Source organism: Montipora foliosa, chromosome 8, assembly GCF_036669935.1.
Source record: "Montipora foliosa isolate CH-2021 chromosome 8, ASM3666993v2, whole genome shotgun sequence".
Lineage (NCBI taxonomy): Eukaryota > Metazoa > Cnidaria > Anthozoa > Scleractinia > Acroporidae > Montipora > Montipora foliosa.
This window is the reverse complement of record NC_090876.1, coordinates 44,010,485-44,027,984: the sequence shown is the minus strand read 5'-3', so window position 1 is coordinate 44,027,984 and position 17,500 is coordinate 44,010,485. Positions and strand designations below refer to the sequence as shown.

Here is a 17,500-nt window from a genome sequence, read left to right as displayed (position 1 = left end):
AATTCCATAAATAATAATAATAATAAGCATCGATGATTATGCAATATTAAAATTCATCATTGACTCCCCCCGGGCATTGACTAAATAGTTCTCGCTAAATCATTCACCGCTTTTGTGGCTCATTCCTTAGCGCAAAAGCCAACGTTTATATGTCAAGTCGTCTCATAAGCACATAAAGATATCCCCTGTTTTTTAAACCCGTTATCAATGATATGGGATTTTGATAAATTCTGTTCTACAACGTGGCTATTATCTGTGGGCCTGGACAATAACAAACCAGATTGAGGAATCACTTTCAAGTAACAGACAACGCGGCATCTCTGGCCACTAAGCACGTTATCGTTAAAGAGTTTGAACCCGAGCAATGGCTACTGGTAATCGTCTCGTTGACTGTGAGGAACGTGGTTGTTCTATTTGCCGCACTACAGAGTTTGAACTAAAATGTCTTCCGTGTGCACATAACGTTTGCACTGAATGTCTCCACAACGTGACGGATGATTTGAGCGGGCGGACACCCTCCGTTTATTGTCCAGTGGATTCAAGTGAATTCCCTTTGAAGAGTATTAATGGTATCGATAGCTTGCCTACCAAGGGTCGTCTGGTCGAGGTCGAGGTATCTAGCGGAATAGATGGATATTTTCTCCACTGGTCGCCAGACATGGGTTCAAACGTGCGTGATGATACCTCAGACAACCCAGAGATGCATGAATTGCTGACGTATACGCAAGAATATCGCAATGACTTGGCTGACACCATAAGAAATATGGAACACGGAATTCAAGCGTCGCTGTCCCTACAAGAGGAAAGAGTTAAAGAAGAAATTCGCAGCACCTCCGAAGCGCTGGTGAAGGTCATTTCAGCTAAAGAACAAGAGCTTTATCAAGAAGTGGACAGAGTCATTGAAGCGGAGAAGAAAGGCGGACAACAGGAAGTTGCAGATTTTGCATTGCAAGCGCATCACATCATTCAGGTTGTAGAGGTGAACCACGCAAAGTTTAAGGAAGGTAGGAGAGATGAATCGTTAATGAAACAAGTGCATACAGAGCTACAAGTGGTCAAGAAACACAAGAGCGTTCTTGACGAAAAACTCAAGTGTGTGAGCGAGATTTCTTTTGTTCCGAATGAATACTGCTTTGAAGCGCCACTCGGAAGGGTAAAGTGTAATCGACCCGCTAAGGAGCAGGAAGTTCCTCGCCGAAAAAGCATGGAAGATGGTCCGAGTCGTCGTTCTTCGACTCAAGGACAGCTGAAGAGAAAACCGAGTCAAGTTTTTCGCGTAATCGTCCCCCCAAGTCCTCTGTCAGAGAAGTTTCGTCCCTGGGCGTTGTCGGTCAGCGAGACTGGTCACATTGCTGTGGTTGACCGAGGTAATAATTGTATTCACATTTTCAACCCTAAAGGAGATTTTTTGCGCTACGTAGCTAAGCCGTATGGCAGCAAATCCGTAGAGTTGTATGGCGTGACTTTTGTGTCACGAAACACCTTTGCCTTGGCGGAATATTCGCCGTCGCCCGGAAGTGGGTGCCTTCTTGAGATGAGTATTTCCGGCGAACACCTACGTATAATCGGCAATCTGAAAGGCCCTGCACATGTGACGTCGTTCCCGTCCACTTCAAATGCCTGCAAAAACGTCATTGCTGTTTATTACACCAACAGCTTCGATTCTCCTGATGTATTTGTTGCAAGGGATGAACAAAAGGTCTGCCTCCCCTTGGGAAGAAATGCATTGAGCCGCCCTCAGAAAGGTGTGTTTTTGAAGGAAAAACTCATCTTTTCCGATAGTAATGAAGTCAGAAATAAAGGCTGCGTTAAAGTTTTCCATTCCGATGGTCGGTTCTCTCACTGTTTTGGAGAGCAACCACTCTGGAACAAGGAGAGCCTGGGTCACCCTTTGCGAATCGCCGCTGATCCGGTAAATTGCTATCTTCTCGTGTACCAACAGTTCAGCAATAGGATGAGAGTCTTTGACGTCACCGGCGCATGCATTTCAGAGTTTGCTACAATATCTGGGCTTCTTGATTTCGCCATTAGCCCTGAAGGCAGACTCATAGGAACATGTAGCAATAACAGTGAATTTCCAAACTCCGTTGTCATTTTATCTTACATGTAGACGACGAAATCTCGCTTCCCGTCAAAACGCTTCAACCTGGCAATAATTGATGGTACGACATAGGAGCTGCCAACGGAGATGTAGATCCAGGACCAATCAGAACTTTAGAATTGTACCATCCAAGGTTAAGAATTTCATAAATTGAATCAGTAATTTCGTTCATAAACGACTGCGCAATACTTTCCTGGAAAGTCTCTATTTAACAATGTGTTGTGCTTCAGATATGACTTTTAAAATGCTTTGGGAAAAAAAAAAAATAATAAAGCATTTGTAATGCGCAAATTCCATGTGAATATGCTCAAATGCGCATTACAGTAAAAGTTAAGAACTAACTAAAATAAAAGAAAAAGACTAAAATTACATATGAAGGTAAAATTCGGTGAAAATTATATCACTATTTAAATCATCTAAAAGCTAAGATAACTACTATTTAATAAGGTACAATCACAGTATATATAAAAGCAAATAACACTTAGTCGACTACGAAAACGCTTCACGAAATAAATGTGTCTTAAGTTTGGACTTAAAGCCAGCAACAATGCTTTCAGACCTGATGTCCAGAGGGAGAGCGCTCCAAAGTTATGGCGCCGCATATGAGATCGAGCGAACAATCTTTTGTTTCAATCAATGTAACTAGATTTTTTCACTTTCTTAATTAAAAATCATCATCATCATTTGATTCAACAAAGGCTTCACGAAAGGCCAGGTATTCAGTTCCCGGCTGCAGTTGTGGCTGTTACGATGGATACGGACATCAATACGTCATTGAGAGACCGATTAGTGCGCACGTTCATACCGACTGACAATGTTGAAAGAGAGGGGGGTGGGGGGGGGGGGTTTGCGGCAAACGGCTCCATCTTCATTCAACATACAAGGTGACAATAGAAATGTTGAATGATTGTTGAAGCAAATGTTAAACTCTTTTAAGGACGGTGCCTACTATTGTTATTGCGCATACGTTCTGCGCATCTCGAGATACTCTGATTTCCTATCGGCGTTGCTTATTAAGCTAACAGCGTGAAAAAACTATGTCCCCGTTTAACCCTTTCAGCCCCGATAGTGCCAAATGGCACTTATAGATTTTACTCTGTCTAACGCCAGACGATTTTACTCGTCAATGGGGTACCCCTCGGGGCTTAAAGGGTTAATACAGGGATATTTTTGCGTGGTTCAAAAGTATGCGGAGAAAGCAGAACTTTGCAAGAGCTCTTGGTATCCAAAAAGAAAATTGGGGGTAACCGTGCGGCATTTTTCAGAGATAATTAAGCTTCAATTTGGCAAAGAACGCCATACATTGCTTTGTATTGTAAAGCTTTTTACAAATATTGTTGATTAATTATCTTTCGAAAAATGCGTGGTTACCACCAATTTTCCTTTTGGATTTCAATAATACTAGTTAAGATCTGCTTTTCCCGCGTATTCAGTAAACAGCGCAAAAATACCGTTGAATTAGTATTCACCGTCCTTAAACTCTTTCAACATCGATTCAACTTCGATTCAACATGTTTGAACACGGTTGAAACGGGGAAGGGAGGGTATCAAAGGGTTTTAACATCGCTGTTCAACAAAATCAAAAGGATGTTGAAGCAAATGTTGAGGCCGTGTGCCCACGCCTTAATTGTTTAATTAAACGTTTGTGAAATTTAATGCATTTTGTTGCGTTTAGTGGTCGTAATCAAAGAAAAATATCTCAAATCTGATTTTTTATTACTCCAAGAGTTCTATAAATGTTTTTTTTTTTTTGCTTTAGTAAACCATCATGACCAGTAAAAGCGTGAGTTTAAACGCTTCATATTAAACGCGTATTAACGCGCTGAATTGAACATACTTCAGTTGTTGGTGGTGAAATATATGACGTCATAGTAGCGTCAAACCTTGTATATTTGTGCCTTCTTTTCTTTGAGGATCAGTACACGACAAAGTTTGAGGCAGGCGCTCACAAGAATCTAATCACGTTGAACTTACGTTGTAGATTTGTCAGGAAAACATCTTCCGCCGAGTCTAGCCTTGTCTATTTTATTTTTCTTCCCTTTGTTTACAGGGAAGTCGTATGAAAAAGCATAAGTTTTCTTTGTATCGTTTGACCACTCGGGTTTTCAGTGTAGCGATGTTGTCAAATATCTGATTCTTCGATGCGAGCCAATAGGAATGAACAGTTATAATATCGCTTATTTTTAGTCTTGGTGGAGATATTCAACACATTTTTGGGAGAGAGACCACCGGCAAGAGTCTATACATGAATGGTAAGAATGAAACATTCTGTTTTGTTCCTTTTAGTAATATATCGTGCCGATGCGAAATTTTAAACAAAAGGATTCGTTTTTATTTCAGTGTCTCTTATGATCCAACAGCTATGAGGCGCAAGACGGGAGAAAACGAGAAACGGCGCAAAACTATAGACCAGGTATTAAATAAAATTGTTTTATTATCAATGAATACCTATTATAACAAAATCTTTCGTAGTTTTCAATCTTTCAATTTTGCCTTGTTTGGGGGAAATTTAAAGTGTATTTTCCCAAACAAGTCGTAGGTGATTCTTCAGTGGACTTAGATCTCTTTGTAGATTATTAAGAACAAACCGATCTCATCACGAGCAATATCGAGAGCCAATATTGGCCCATATTGCATATCAGAAAGCGGTTAGCGTTTCTGCGAGGTCAGTTAATTGCTGGTATCGATTTGCCAAACCAATTAGCGTACTTCGCCGTGCGATGAAAGTTCAAGCTCTTCGTTCTGTTTTACCCGTGTTTTACGTGCCTGTGACATCGCCGTCAAACAATATCTCATGCAAATATTTTTTCCCAAACGTGTAGAATTTTAAATCTTGCTGATCCTTAATAAGGTATGAAGAAGAAAATTGGAAAAAATTGGACGCCCGAATTGATCTCTATTTCAAAAGCGTTTATTATTTTACGTTAAAAAATATTCTTCTAATTATCCAATGATTGGGAAAGCTAATATTAATTAAACCTTGGAAAACCATCAATTAAATGGTTTTATCAACGGAGTTGATAATGTAAATTTGCCACCGTACAGAGATTCTAAAAGCTGACGTTTCGAGCGTTAGCCCTTCGTCAGAGCGAATGTGAGGTATTAACGAACGCTTTTCATTTAACTAATATATTCCTATTTTTCACGTTGCCATGTTACCACCAATAGCGTAGCTCCTACTCTACTATAAAAACTACACGTAACCCATAATCCCTCGATTCGCTCTGACGAAGGGCTAACGCTCGAAACGTCAGCTTTTAGAATCTCTGTACGGTGGCAAATTTACATTATCAACTCCGTTGATAAAACCAAATTTTTGTATACTACTTCCCCACCGACGCAGCACCACAGTTTCTTTAGAAACTACCCCTTCATCAATTAAATGAATTAACTAATGGAGTTCCTTTTAGATTTACTCACTAAGAAATCCTCGGCCTCGAAATATATCATCTGTGCCAGCTTGCGTGGAATGTGAAATCCGGTCGAACACACTGGTCTTTTACTCATTAATGTATTATCTCTCACCTGGAGGTCGTAATCATGTGAAATTGAACTGCAAAATATTGGCGACATGTCTGTTACTGAATACTCTCATTCTGAAAATAATGCGTTTGGTCCATTTTATGGTGAAGCGGAAATCATTTAAATATTGAAAACATTTTGAGTTTCGAATCTACAATGTTTAGCCAAATGAAGTCCGAAATAGACGAATTTTGAATGTTTTGCAAAAAGAAAAAAAAAATGCTCTTATGCCAAAATTCCGCACAGTTTTATCAACTGTGTATGTTTTTACACGTTCCTGCACGTGGCACGTGCAGCAAGGAAAAAAAGCGTTCACGATTTCATAATTCACTTGGATGATGACGCGATTTTGATATTCCTAATATAGGGCCTTGTAAATCTAGTTTCATTTTTTCCTGATAAAAGATATATCCAAATGTTATTGAATGAACAATGATTTCAAGCGAAACAGAATTCTTCACTTCATTATAGTGAATTGCATATTTCGTCCGCAGCAAACAAACGCTTTATTTGTTAATCGCGTTGAATCAATATATTGTTTTGTTGTTGTGTTTCATGGCTGCCATGTTACGCTGTGTTATGCCAATTGCTTTCGCGTAATGGATGATTTCCCTCTACAGATCTTGGTTTTGTTTCTAAATAAACTGTATAGGGTGATTTCAAGGAACGCAAAGTTTCTCTTTCCTTTTCTCTCCTTATCCTGTTTACAGAAAATTCAGTATGGGTTAGACAAGTCTTCAACGGCGAACTTTGATGACTGCAACGTGCAGTTTCTTGATCCGCGTGAACGATGGAGGAAAATGGTCAGTAAGAAATCCACACATTTTCTGTAGTGATTTTCTCCTCTTTGTAGGTCTTTGGACCTCTGATTTTTTGTAAACTTCCTAAAATATACTTTAAAAGGCGCCAAAGATAGCTATGGATCCCCAGTTGTTCAAGGCCAAATAACTTTTAAAATCAGTTGCATATAGCCCACTATCCAACAGTTTCAATCTTCGCAAAAATTTTAGTATTTGCTCACGTGATCGTGGATCACTAACCTCGTTCTCAGGACCTTTCTTTTTGCTTTGGGGCAGGGCAGGAACATTCTCGTTACCAGAGCCTCGGATTTTATGTCTGCGCATGACCCGAGGCTCTGGGAAACTCTAGTCTATGTGGGAGAAGATGAACCGTACGGTCCTTGGCTATTTTAACCTTAGGGCGCCTGCTCACTCCTCCTGCTAACGTGAATGCTCCATGAAAATGTCCCAAGAGAAGTCGAAAACAATGCCAATGCAGATTTTTTGGGGGTAAAAGAGTTGTAGTGAATTGACCTTTTTGCAGATACGGCGGCCATTTTGATTTCTATTGCTTCGAAAGATATTATGGGATGCTCAGGGGGCAAATTAATATGCTTTTGCCCCCTGGGAATCCCATAATAGCTATTTGAAACAATAGAAATCAAGATGGCCGCCGTATCTGCAAAAAGGTCTATTCTCGTTAAACCTGAAGATGGTCTCGCTGTAAGATCACCTCAAAGTCAAATGTACGAAATGACGCAACATGATCATGATAATCCTTGTGGGAAGCAAGTTGTTTAGCTGCTTATCGTGTTAAGGACGGTGCCTACTATTGGCATTGAGCATACGTTCTGCGCATCTAGAGATATTCGGGTTTGCTATCGGTGATGCTTACTAATGCAGGATATTTTTTGAGCGGTTTAAAACTATGCAGAGAAACTAGATCTTAGTACTCAAGTACTCTTGGTATCCAAAAAGAAAACTGGGGTAACCATACATTCTTTAGAGATAATTAAGCTTCAATCTAGGAAAGAACGTTAACGCCATACATTGCTTTGTATTTTAGAACTTTTTACAAATATTGTTCATGAATTATCTTCAAAAAATGCGTGGTTACCCCCAATTTTGCTTTTGGATTTCAAGAGAACTTGTTAAGATCTGCATTAATTTCCTGCATAATCATAAATCGGGGCAAGAATACCTTTGAATTAGTAGGCACCGTCCTTAATTAAAAAAGCTGTTTTATTATCTTCAGAGTATACGAGGTCTGAATGAAACAGACGAACTCCAGAGAAAGAACGCAAGAATAAAGGTAAAACATGGTCGGAATGATACATTTTTACCTGGCATCGTGTTGTTAATTCTACAACTGTTTAGGCGGATAACCAACTTCGGTCAGAAAACCTCTAGCCTTCTCCCAGGCTGATAGACGTGAAATCCGCCGGTCTGTTAAAAGGGAATACGCAAATTCCAGTTGAGGTTTTATTACATGTTGGAAATAAGGCTTTTAACAAGCTTGCAACCAAGACATAACAACCATGCACCTCAGCGTGAACAGGTGTATATAATATCCGTTAGTTTTTCGTGACTAGGGGGCACCTTTAGTAATCGCAACCAACGTTAACCTCCTTCCTCAAGGCATTTCCTTAAAAAAAAACCGCATAGTGACTCAATGGACTTGTATTTTACTCTGACCGATCCAGGCCCATCTTATAAGCGACATCAACTATAACTGGGAGAGGATCATGCAAGATGGCGACAGAGGAAAGCCAACGCTACGAAAGAAAGAACATAACAAGACCTCCCGTTTTTTCGGGTTTGCATCTCGAGGCAACAAATTAGAATGGGTGAGTGAGAGATAGCTGACTTTAAATGAGTTTTCAGTAATTCTGACAGGTTGTAAAAACCGCTGGTTAGTCACAACTGACGTATACAATCACATGAACTAAATTGAGGGAAAAGGATGATGCGAGACCGGGAAACTCTTCAGTGGATAAAGTCACACTTAAAAGTGCCTTTGAAGTAAAAAAATGACTGGTGCTTCTGTGAAGAACCTTTCAAAGTATAGAAGAAGACTGGTGTTTTCTTTTTTGACAGAGTGACATCGTCAGTCATTGTTATAAGTAATAAAAGCAAGAATCTCAGGAACTTCTTACGTACATAAGCAACCCGGCCCCGGTTACGTGGATAACGATATCCATGGATAACTGCCTAGTAAATAGGATATATATCGCAAACTGGTCCGAGATGAAAAGGAGACTTCTGAAGGTTCTCTGAGCGGTCCGTTATTTGTAATACGGATCGCTAAGATCGTGATGGACGGTCACGAAGCAAGCGTAGATAAGTTTGCCAAACTGTTCCAATTTTCTGTTTCCATTTATTTAGTCATGTCGGATTTCCAGTACGAATTTTACTTTCTAGAACCGTTAACAGAAGCAGACGAAGAGTCAAGTACCGAAAAAAAATGGGAAGAAGATAAAGAACTGAAACACTGACAAGGCCACCGAGTACCGCCAATATAATAAAAACCATATTGAACTAGCAAGAGGTCCGTACTGGGAAAATCTTGATCTCGTTCCATTTTTACAAGTTTATGGACTTCTCCTGAAAACTTGCAAAAAATGGAACTCGGCCAACATTTTCCCAGTATGGATCTCATGCTAGTTCAATAACATCTAGGGTGCGTTCGATTGAACGTATTCCGGAATAGGAATATGTGGAATATAAGTTAGAAATACTTCGTTTTTACGGAGATTCATATTGAAATTGTCAAACATGTGCTAAAATGCTTTATTATATAGATACTGATGAAATACCAGGATTTCTCCTTTTACCAAAAAATCATATCTTCACCGCGTGCAGTGAACGTATCATTTTTATCTTTCACATGTGAGGATATAGCTGTCGTCATGGTAACGAACACGATTAGCCAATAAAACGAGAGCTTCCTCTTCATTGTAAGATACGTTTGTGCTTTAATATAATTCTTCTCTACTACATTAACATTTTATTGCAAATTTTACATTATCATGATTTTTTTTCATAACTTTCATATCTTGTTTCATGTTACACAACATGCGTGTTTTAGTGGTTGGTGAACACTTTTTCATCATTTCGAAAATGAATAAAACAAGTTGTTTTAAATCTAGACATTTCATCAATATCTATATAATAGACAGAACATTACGTGGCCGCTTGGGGATACGAATTTTATCTTCTCGTGCTGAAAGATACTCGAAGATAAAATTCGTATCCCCGCGCGGCCATGTAATATCCTCTATATTTTAAACACATCTTTATTATCCTTGCTGCTTCGAAACGCTCCAAACATACCGTTTTAGTCATCACTCCACGTATTTTTGTTCCGGGATAGCGTCAATCGAACGCGCCCCTATATATTAATTTCTCAAAGACGTAGTATTGATCTGCCATTTACTGGATTGTTATTTAGACGCAAGAAAGGAAGAAGAAAATATGCAAACGCAACTTTCAGATTCCAACCATCGTTGTTACCGAAGCACTTTGAGATATCACAAAATGGTAAGGTTCGAAATCCTCTTCTCATAAGTTCAATTTAGAAAAAGTTGACAAATCTTAAAAGGGATATTTATTAGCACAGATCGGTAGATCCCGGTGATTAACGGATAAATGCCTTCACGGTATCTGCCCCAAAGAAAGCAGTTGATCTCAAGCAAACCGCACTCGTTTAAGATTAAAACACCATCGTATCTGTCTATCTCGATTATCGTAGATCGAAACAACAAAATTAGCCATGTTCTCGGAATGCGCGCGCTTTTTCACAGACAACTTCTCTCGCGTGTTTTGAGAACTGTTTCAGCGTGCATGATCGACTTACGCCATATTTACAATGTTGCAAATTGGATCCAATTTATAAATATTGACAATACTGAGGAATCACCTTAAGTACGGCGTTCTACTTTGAATGTGAACAGGGTTTATTTTAGTTGATTTGAGGTACCTTATTTTGTAACCTCAGAAACGAAGTATATCTTGAGAGAAGCCGAAGTACGATTATACTGCTCTCGAATGCATATTTCTGCAGATCAAAACATGATAAGGCGTCAAGTTTCAAGTTGACTTGAGTTTCTGTCGCACTTGGACCCCAGTATGAACTCGCCTAATGCCTTGTACTGAAAGGTTCCAAAATGACTCTACAGAGAAACGTAAACGCTAAAATAAGGTATAGAGGTAAAGGTCTTCATTAAAGTATGTATTATTTTTTCAATCTTTTTCAGAAGTCAATAGATGCCTATCTTCATTTATTTGAGCATGCAGGGGCGTAGCGAACCACTTTCTCTCAAGAACAACAATCATTGCCCAATTTTTCTTTCACTCGCCGCGTAAAGATGAGGCATAGCTACAATTCATCAAATACTCTCTTCGCAAACGCAAGTCGAATTTTTATTTAAAACGTCAAAGCCACTTCAGAAGATATCAAACCATGAAAAAGAAAATGTTTAAAAAAAATGAGAGACAAAATAAAAGCAAGTCAAGTCAGGCCGGTTTAAAGAACTTCAGTACTCCTCTCCTTCTTCTTCGCCTTCGGCGTCCACAGAATCCACTCCCACTTCCTCGTAGTCCTTCTCAAGGGCGGCCAAATCTTCGCGAGCCTCGGAGAATTCTCCTTCCTCCATCCCCTCCCCCACGTACCAGTGGACAAATGCACGCTTGGCATACATGAGATCAAACTTGTGATCTAGTCGAGCCCAGGCCTCCGCAATGGCTGTGGTGTTGCTCAGCATGCACACTGCCCGTTGGACTTTGGCGAGGTCACCGCCAGGGACAACTGTGGGGGGTTGGTAGTTGATGCCAACCTTAGAAAGTCAACAAATTCCTCACTCACAATAAACTTGTAGTAGATTAGATCAATGGCGATTTCTTTCGGTCCGTAGACTGAATGAAAAGATAAATTTATTGGTAAAAATGGTAAAGGACTTGGGCGATGCTCCAGAGGCCTGTTTGTTGAAAGTCCCGCAACTGCTCGGGTGTCCTAATTCCCTCGATTTATCTCCGTCTTGGGAAGGGAGAGGTTTTTAAGTCATCAATTTTCCCACTTTGCTTTTAGATAAACCTGGAAACTACGTAAAGATAAAGCCACGGTTGTTCAAACGATGGACAGCGCTATCCGCCGTTTGAACAAATGGGGCCAACTTTTTAAAACAAGCGTATCGCAGTTTCACGAATGTGTTTTCGGGTTCGAAGAGTTATCGGGACTTTTCAGAAACGGGCTCTAGGGGCCCGTTTCTGGAAAGTCCCGAAACTTCACGGGCCATTTTCGGGTGTCAAAATTCCCTTTGTATCTCAAGAACGGAGAGGATTTAAGTCGTCAAACTTATGTTTCTTTTAGTTAGCTTGAAAACATGTTAAAAGATCGCCTTTCCAAAACAAGCGGTTGGCAGTATCTCAAACGGCTTTTCGGGCCCGAAAAGGTTTTCGGGACTTTCGAGAAACGGGCCCCAGGGCACAGTTGGTAGAAGGCCGATTACCACTAACCGCAAATCCCCATTTATTTCAACGCAGCTAAGACAATAATATTCTTTGCACAAACAAAAGCCGCAAGAGGCCGTTATATACAGAAAGCTAAGGCTGTAACAACTAGGCATCATATAAGAGCAACCATAAACAAAGTTTAAAGCCCACAATCGTCGTTGCTAATCACCGAAAGGGAGAAGAATGTTTCACGATCGCGAGATTTTCGTCAGTAAACTTTTCGGTCTCGAAAAGTTGCTTTAGAAACCAAAACCAGCTCAAACTGAAAAGGTGGTCTTTTGACATGGTATCCTCAGTATGCCCGAAAACAATTCGAAACGTCGTCTGATTACTTGCTTCTTCTGCTTGCCTTAGGCTTAGCGCTGTTAGTTGGGGCGACTAAACCATCAATCTTTTGCCGGTAACCAAAAAAATGTTGGATAAATATCAAACGTGAAACAGTAAAAAAAGAGAGAGATAGGTGAACGGTCAAACAAATGTTTTATCAACGGTTTACGGTCATCTCGCTACAGGAATGATTCACCACCAACCGGTTCGCAACCACAATGTCATCAAGCGCCAAGTAGTGTCAAGATTAAAGAACGACGAACACGTGGTAGCAGATTGATTGGTAGCGAGACACCTTGGTGGCGAGATGACTGGTAATTCTTTTAAAATGATGATTTAGTTGGGACTTAGTAACCATTACCAACCTTGAATCCAGTTGGGCACCAGTCCACGAACTGGATGGTCCTCTTGGTCTTGATAGTGGCAATGGCAGCATTGACGTCTTTGGGTACCACGTCACCACGGTACAGTAGACAGCATGCCATGTATTTGCCGTGACGAGGATCGCACTTCACCATTTGATTGGCAGGCTCGAAGCAAGCGTTGGTGATCTCCGCAACACTGAGCTGTTCGTGGTAGGCCTTTTCAGCTGAGATGACGGGTGCGTATGTAGCCAGTGGGAAGTGAATTCGAGGGTATGGCACTAAGTTGGTCTGGAAGAGACAAAATTCAGCTTGATGGTATACATTTATTCAGTACGTTGTAACTCTTTAACTGGCGAAACGTACACACTCACCTGGAATTCAGTCAAGTCCACATTCAAGGCACCATCAAATCGAAGCGATGCAGTGATAGATGACACAATCTGCCCAATGAGTCGATTCAGGTTGGTGTAGGTGGGCCTCTCAATGTCCAAATTTCTTCGGCAGATGTCGTAGATAGCTTCATTGTCCACCATGAAAGCGCAGTCAGAGTGCTCAAGGGTGGTGTGAGTAGTCAAGATAGAATTGTACGGTTCTACCACAGCAGTAGCAATCTGAGGAGCAGGGTAGATGGCGAATTCGAGCTTCGATTTCTTGCCATAGTCAACAGACAAGCGCTCCATGAGCAGTGATGTAAATCCAGAGCCAGTGCCTCCTCCAAAGGAATGGAAAATGAGAAACCCTTGTAGACCGGTACATTGATCAGCCTGTAGCAACAACAACAAAAAAACGTTTTCCATTTTATAGGAACCTTATCAGCTATAAGAACTTTGAAATACAGTCAACCTTCAGGGGTGTCTTTCGGAAAGTCGCTTTTGTTCGCGTTGTTTTTAAAGAGACACGAGGAAACTATATACCACTGGAAAGCTAATGAAATGCAGTATTTGAAAATGCCTTAATTTGCAGGTTTTTTAGTTCAGAAAGCTAGCGCACGCGCTCAAACCCGAAACTGACCTTGTCTGCTCCTTCGCTGAATTAATAACCCTTGCGTTAACACGGACATCCAAACAAACTGCACTATATCACTCAGGATATAATAAGCTAACAAAATGTGTGAGACTGTTTCCATATTCTAATTAACAAATTTATGTCAGTTTTGGCATTTCTGTCCTGTTATTGATCATGAATTTCGTCATAACAAAGTCAAAGTAGCTGTGGATCCACGAGGCGATAGCCGAGTGGATCCGCAGACTACGTTGACAATATTATGGCGAAATGCATTGTCAATAACAGGGCAGACGCATGAAAAACTGACATCAATTTGTTTTTTACAATAACAAAAGGGCAGAGTGGTCAAAAGTGAGTCAAACCATGAGAAGAACGCGAGACGAAAATGCGAGAAACCTCAATTTCTTTCATTCTGACGCGAGCAACATCGCGGCGATATCGCATATATTATGTGTCTGTCCGCTTACTGACAATAAAAACTAGGCAATGAACGCGCGAGAATTTTGCAATCATTGTAAAATTGGTTCTCGAGAAAGTCCATTGTAAAGTTGCCCAATAGGATTTTTTCGTATGCACGCCACGGAAAACTATTTAGAATTTTGAAAAGCCTCACGGTAATTTTCCAGGATTTAAGCAAACATTCTCTGTACCAAAGTATGGCACTTCTAGTATAACGTTTTAATATTAACTATAAGGAACCCTTGATGAACAAATGTCATCGTTTGCAATCAACAAAACCAAGCGGAAAGTCACTATCATCATCCAATTCCACTGTAGTGGATGAGCACTGGAGAAGGACAAGCTGGTGCGGCCTCAGTCCACCTCGGGAAAAATTGTCTAATTATGACACCATGCATGAGTATGATTGAACATAAGTACACACAAAGGCTTTTGTCTAATTGTACAAAAATGACGCACCAGCTTACGAATCCTGTCCAGGACAAGATCAATTATTTCCTTGCCAATGGTGTAGTGACCACGGGCATAATTGTTTGCAGCATCTTCTTTTCCAGTGATCAATTGCTCAGGATGAAAGAGCTGACGGTAGGTACCAGTACGCACCTCATCTGAAATGAGAACAGAGAAATGCATTGTTTGTCATAGGAATATAGTAACTGATTACAAGTGAACTAAATTTGAGATCTGTGAGGCAACAAAAGATAATTAGTCAAAATTGTAGTAAAGAGGAGTTCATTTTTTTGACACTTTTAAAAATTAATGCAGAGATGTATTTTCTCGAAGTTTACTCTGGGATACTGCACAAATCTTCCTTCCTTTTTTAGGACTGTTGGCAATCCCCCCCCCCCCCCACACTCCCCCCTTAATCTTTCCATCTAACCCTATCCACCGTAACAGTGTTGTTGTTGTTGTTTTTTACGGAAGTGCATTGTAAAAGATGAATTTTTCATAATTGTTTCCCGTACAGTTCAGTTCTCGACTACTTTCATCGTTTATTTTAGTTTGATTTCCTTAATCCCACGAGTCTCCAACGGGTCAGTGGTAGAGAGACAGGGCTGTCACTAAGATTTCACGTTGCGGGGTATAGAAAAAAAGTAGGCAGGGAACCACTTTCAAGAGACACTCCCCACTCTCCCCTCCCCACCCCAAAATAGTAACTGCAAAATTTAGCGGTAATTACTCAAATTCAATATTTCACTAAACAGTCTCATGTACATAAGTGAACTCTCAGGGAAGAAAGCAACTTTAAAGAGAGAATCAAGATGAAACATCTCACAATGTGACGTCGCATTCGTTGCAGTGGTTAGTTTTTTTCTTTTGCTTGTTGAAAACTGGCGAAATGCTTCAGACGTTCTCTCTGGAACTGTGGAGGGAAAGCCTCTTGCTTTTTGCTGGTTTGAATCCGCTGTCCTTTATTTTTTTTAGCATGGTTTCTTCCCAATCATAATAATTTGAACACGAACGTGATATGTACTGTACCTCCCGAACAGCCCGTACCGAAATTTTTCGCGCCGCTCTGACTTTTTGCCCGCGAACGCAGAAGTGAAATATACGTCTGCAGTGAAGAATGACACTTCTGTTTTTCCAGACCGCTCGGCGCGATGCATTTCTGCCCGATACAAATAGGAAAGGAAGGAACAAGAGTCTGAATGATCATGTATTGGCTACTTAAATGGGCAGACATCGGGGTCTACATTTCCTTGACTCGATTAACTTGAGGCTGCACTCGTACAAAAAAAGGTCTCGAGTTTCTTCTGCCTCAATTCTTGACATACTGAAATTGACAACTGAGAGTTTTCACGTGCGCCTACATTGACGCTGACATTTCACACAACGGAAACCTCTCAAAGGTCTTTAAAATTTTTGTGGATGAATTCCAACTTAAAGCAGAGGTTTCGCGTGTTCCAGAAATTTCAAGTTTACTCATTTTCTTTAATAGATATTTCATTCTCAATGTAGACTTTCTTGATGCTATTTTTGGTTCTATTTTAAAGTAGGTGGGGATCGTGCTCATAGTAGCCGGGGGAAATCCCCAGCCCTGAGAGATGAGAGAGGATCCTGTTCCCTTTAAAAATATGCTTGTGTTCCCTTGATCCCGAAATTACTTCCAAGCTTGTTCTCAGCTTTTTCATCCCTAAAATGGTTTATGTTCCCTTTTTCCCTAAGACATTTTGCCTTTGTCTCCCTGTTCCCCAATTTCCCTTGTTCCTCAAAACCCCTGGGGGGGGGGGGGGAAGGGCTCAGAATCTGAACAAGTAATTGTTAAGCCTTTGTTTCCTTCCACTCCTTTCAAGGACACTCAGTTTTCTCCCAGATCTTTGAATGAATTTTAGAATTAATGAAATTTCAGACGCATTTGCATATTTTCGAATTTGACAGCTCTGGTAATGTTGTTAACCGTAAAGAGATTTCAAAATTTAAGTTTCCCTGTTGAACTTGTAATGCTGGGAATGGTTCCATCAAAAGGGTCCAGAACTGAGACTGCTTGTTAGCCCATCAAATCGAAACTTCAACATCCCCCCCACCCGAGCAAAGCGCGGGCATTTGACTATCTTCTGTGCGCGGGGAGTGGGGAATTTGACCTTTGCCAGCGTGGTGTGGGGGAAATTGAACCGTAAGTGTCACGATTTATTTTTGGGGGCGCCGAAGTCGCCAACCACTATAAAACACGTATGGTGAGATGGAAAAGTTTGAAGGAAGAGATAGCATTTGTGAGAGGTTGGCTTCCGAAAAAGATCTTCAAAAGTTGCCTCCGAAGGAATTTTGGCCGCGTAATTCGTCTTTGTCATACTGTAGAGTGAATGCAATATGGTAAGTCTTCACACCCTCCATTTCATTGTTAAAGCTCTGAAAGTTGTACGCTTCTCTTACAGGTAATCAACCGACACTGGGTCCCCCCCAAAAATAAAATACAATAATAATGCAGTCGTAAACTCTCTAGGCTCTGTTGTTGATAAGTAATCACTGCCCTCGTTAAACAACCTTTGCCATGTTTCTTAGTGACATTGTCCGACTTAATTAATTCAATTTTCACGTCAGTTTTAACTGTTCCAATATTAAAGTTGTGTTTTTCTAGTAGCTCAAGTCTGGTAAAAACGGCATCATCATACAAAGGGTCACGAAACATGTGTTAGCATGTTTATATACAAGCTTTATTAAGACGATAGGAGCCGACGACGATTTTTCTTTAGTAGGGTATGACAGACAAATCCGACGATAGGGTAGGGCATTTGAACACCATTTTGGCCCGAGGGGGCGGGAATTTGAACGATCCAATCTTCAAATGGGGGGAAACGGGGGATGTTGAAGTTTCGAGTTGATCGGCGCATAACTTCACAGCTCACTCTTCAGGCAGATTTTGCCTCGGAAGCTTTTGGCACTCGGCTGTGTGTTTTTGTTACTGAATGAAAAGTTTACATATGCATATTGGA

General features: G+C 40.6%; 3 protein-coding genes across 5 annotated transcripts in view; 2 read left to right on the top strand and 1 right to left on the bottom strand.

Annotated features, from left to right (window-relative positions):
• The first annotated feature begins 76 nt into the window (after positions 1–76).
• On the top strand, positions 77–3,990 carry LOC138013284 (uncharacterized). Its single transcript, XM_068860315.1, has one exon. It carries the CDS (start codon positions 365–367, stop codon positions 2,108–2,110), a length of 1,746 nt encoding a protein of 581 aa, XP_068716416.1. The 5' UTR covers positions 77–364; the 3' UTR covers positions 2,111–3,990.
• Positions 3,991–4,011: 21 nt separating this feature from the next.
• Positions 4,012–10,927, top strand: LOC138013287 (uncharacterized). Of its 3 annotated transcripts, none has more exons than XM_068860317.1 (7): positions 4,027–4,353; positions 4,462–4,514; positions 6,334–6,426; positions 7,658–7,714; positions 8,106–8,249; positions 9,854–9,942; positions 10,659–10,796. In XM_068860317.1, exons 1-6 carry the CDS (start codon positions 4,347–4,349, stop codon positions 9,926–9,928), a joined length of 429 nt encoding a protein of 142 aa, XP_068716418.1. In that variant the 5' UTR covers positions 4,027–4,346; the 3' UTR covers positions 9,929–9,942; positions 10,659–10,796. The 3 variants fall into 3 exon arrangements, with proteins under 3 accessions (XP_068716420.1, XP_068716418.1, XP_068716419.1); XM_068860318.1 differs by having other exon boundaries at positions 4,031–4,353; positions 4,442–4,514; positions 10,659–10,927; XM_068860319.1 differs by lacking the exon at positions 8,106–8,249 and having other exon boundaries at positions 4,012–4,353.
• The window catches only part of LOC138013285 (tubulin alpha-1A chain), a 9,983-nt gene continuing 3,285 nt past the window's right edge, over positions 10,803–17,500 (bottom strand). The window contains exons 4-7 of the mRNA XM_068860316.1: positions 14,529–14,677; positions 12,977–13,369; positions 12,606–12,893; positions 10,803–11,237 (exon numbers count right to left, since the gene is read on the bottom strand). Of these exons, the coding sequence (XP_068716417.1) occupies positions 10,938–11,237; positions 12,606–12,893; positions 12,977–13,369; positions 14,529–14,677 (1,130 nt within the window). The 3' untranslated portion in view covers positions 10,803–10,937. The remainder of the gene's footprint in view (positions 11,238–12,605; positions 12,894–12,976; positions 13,370–14,528; positions 14,678–17,500) is intronic.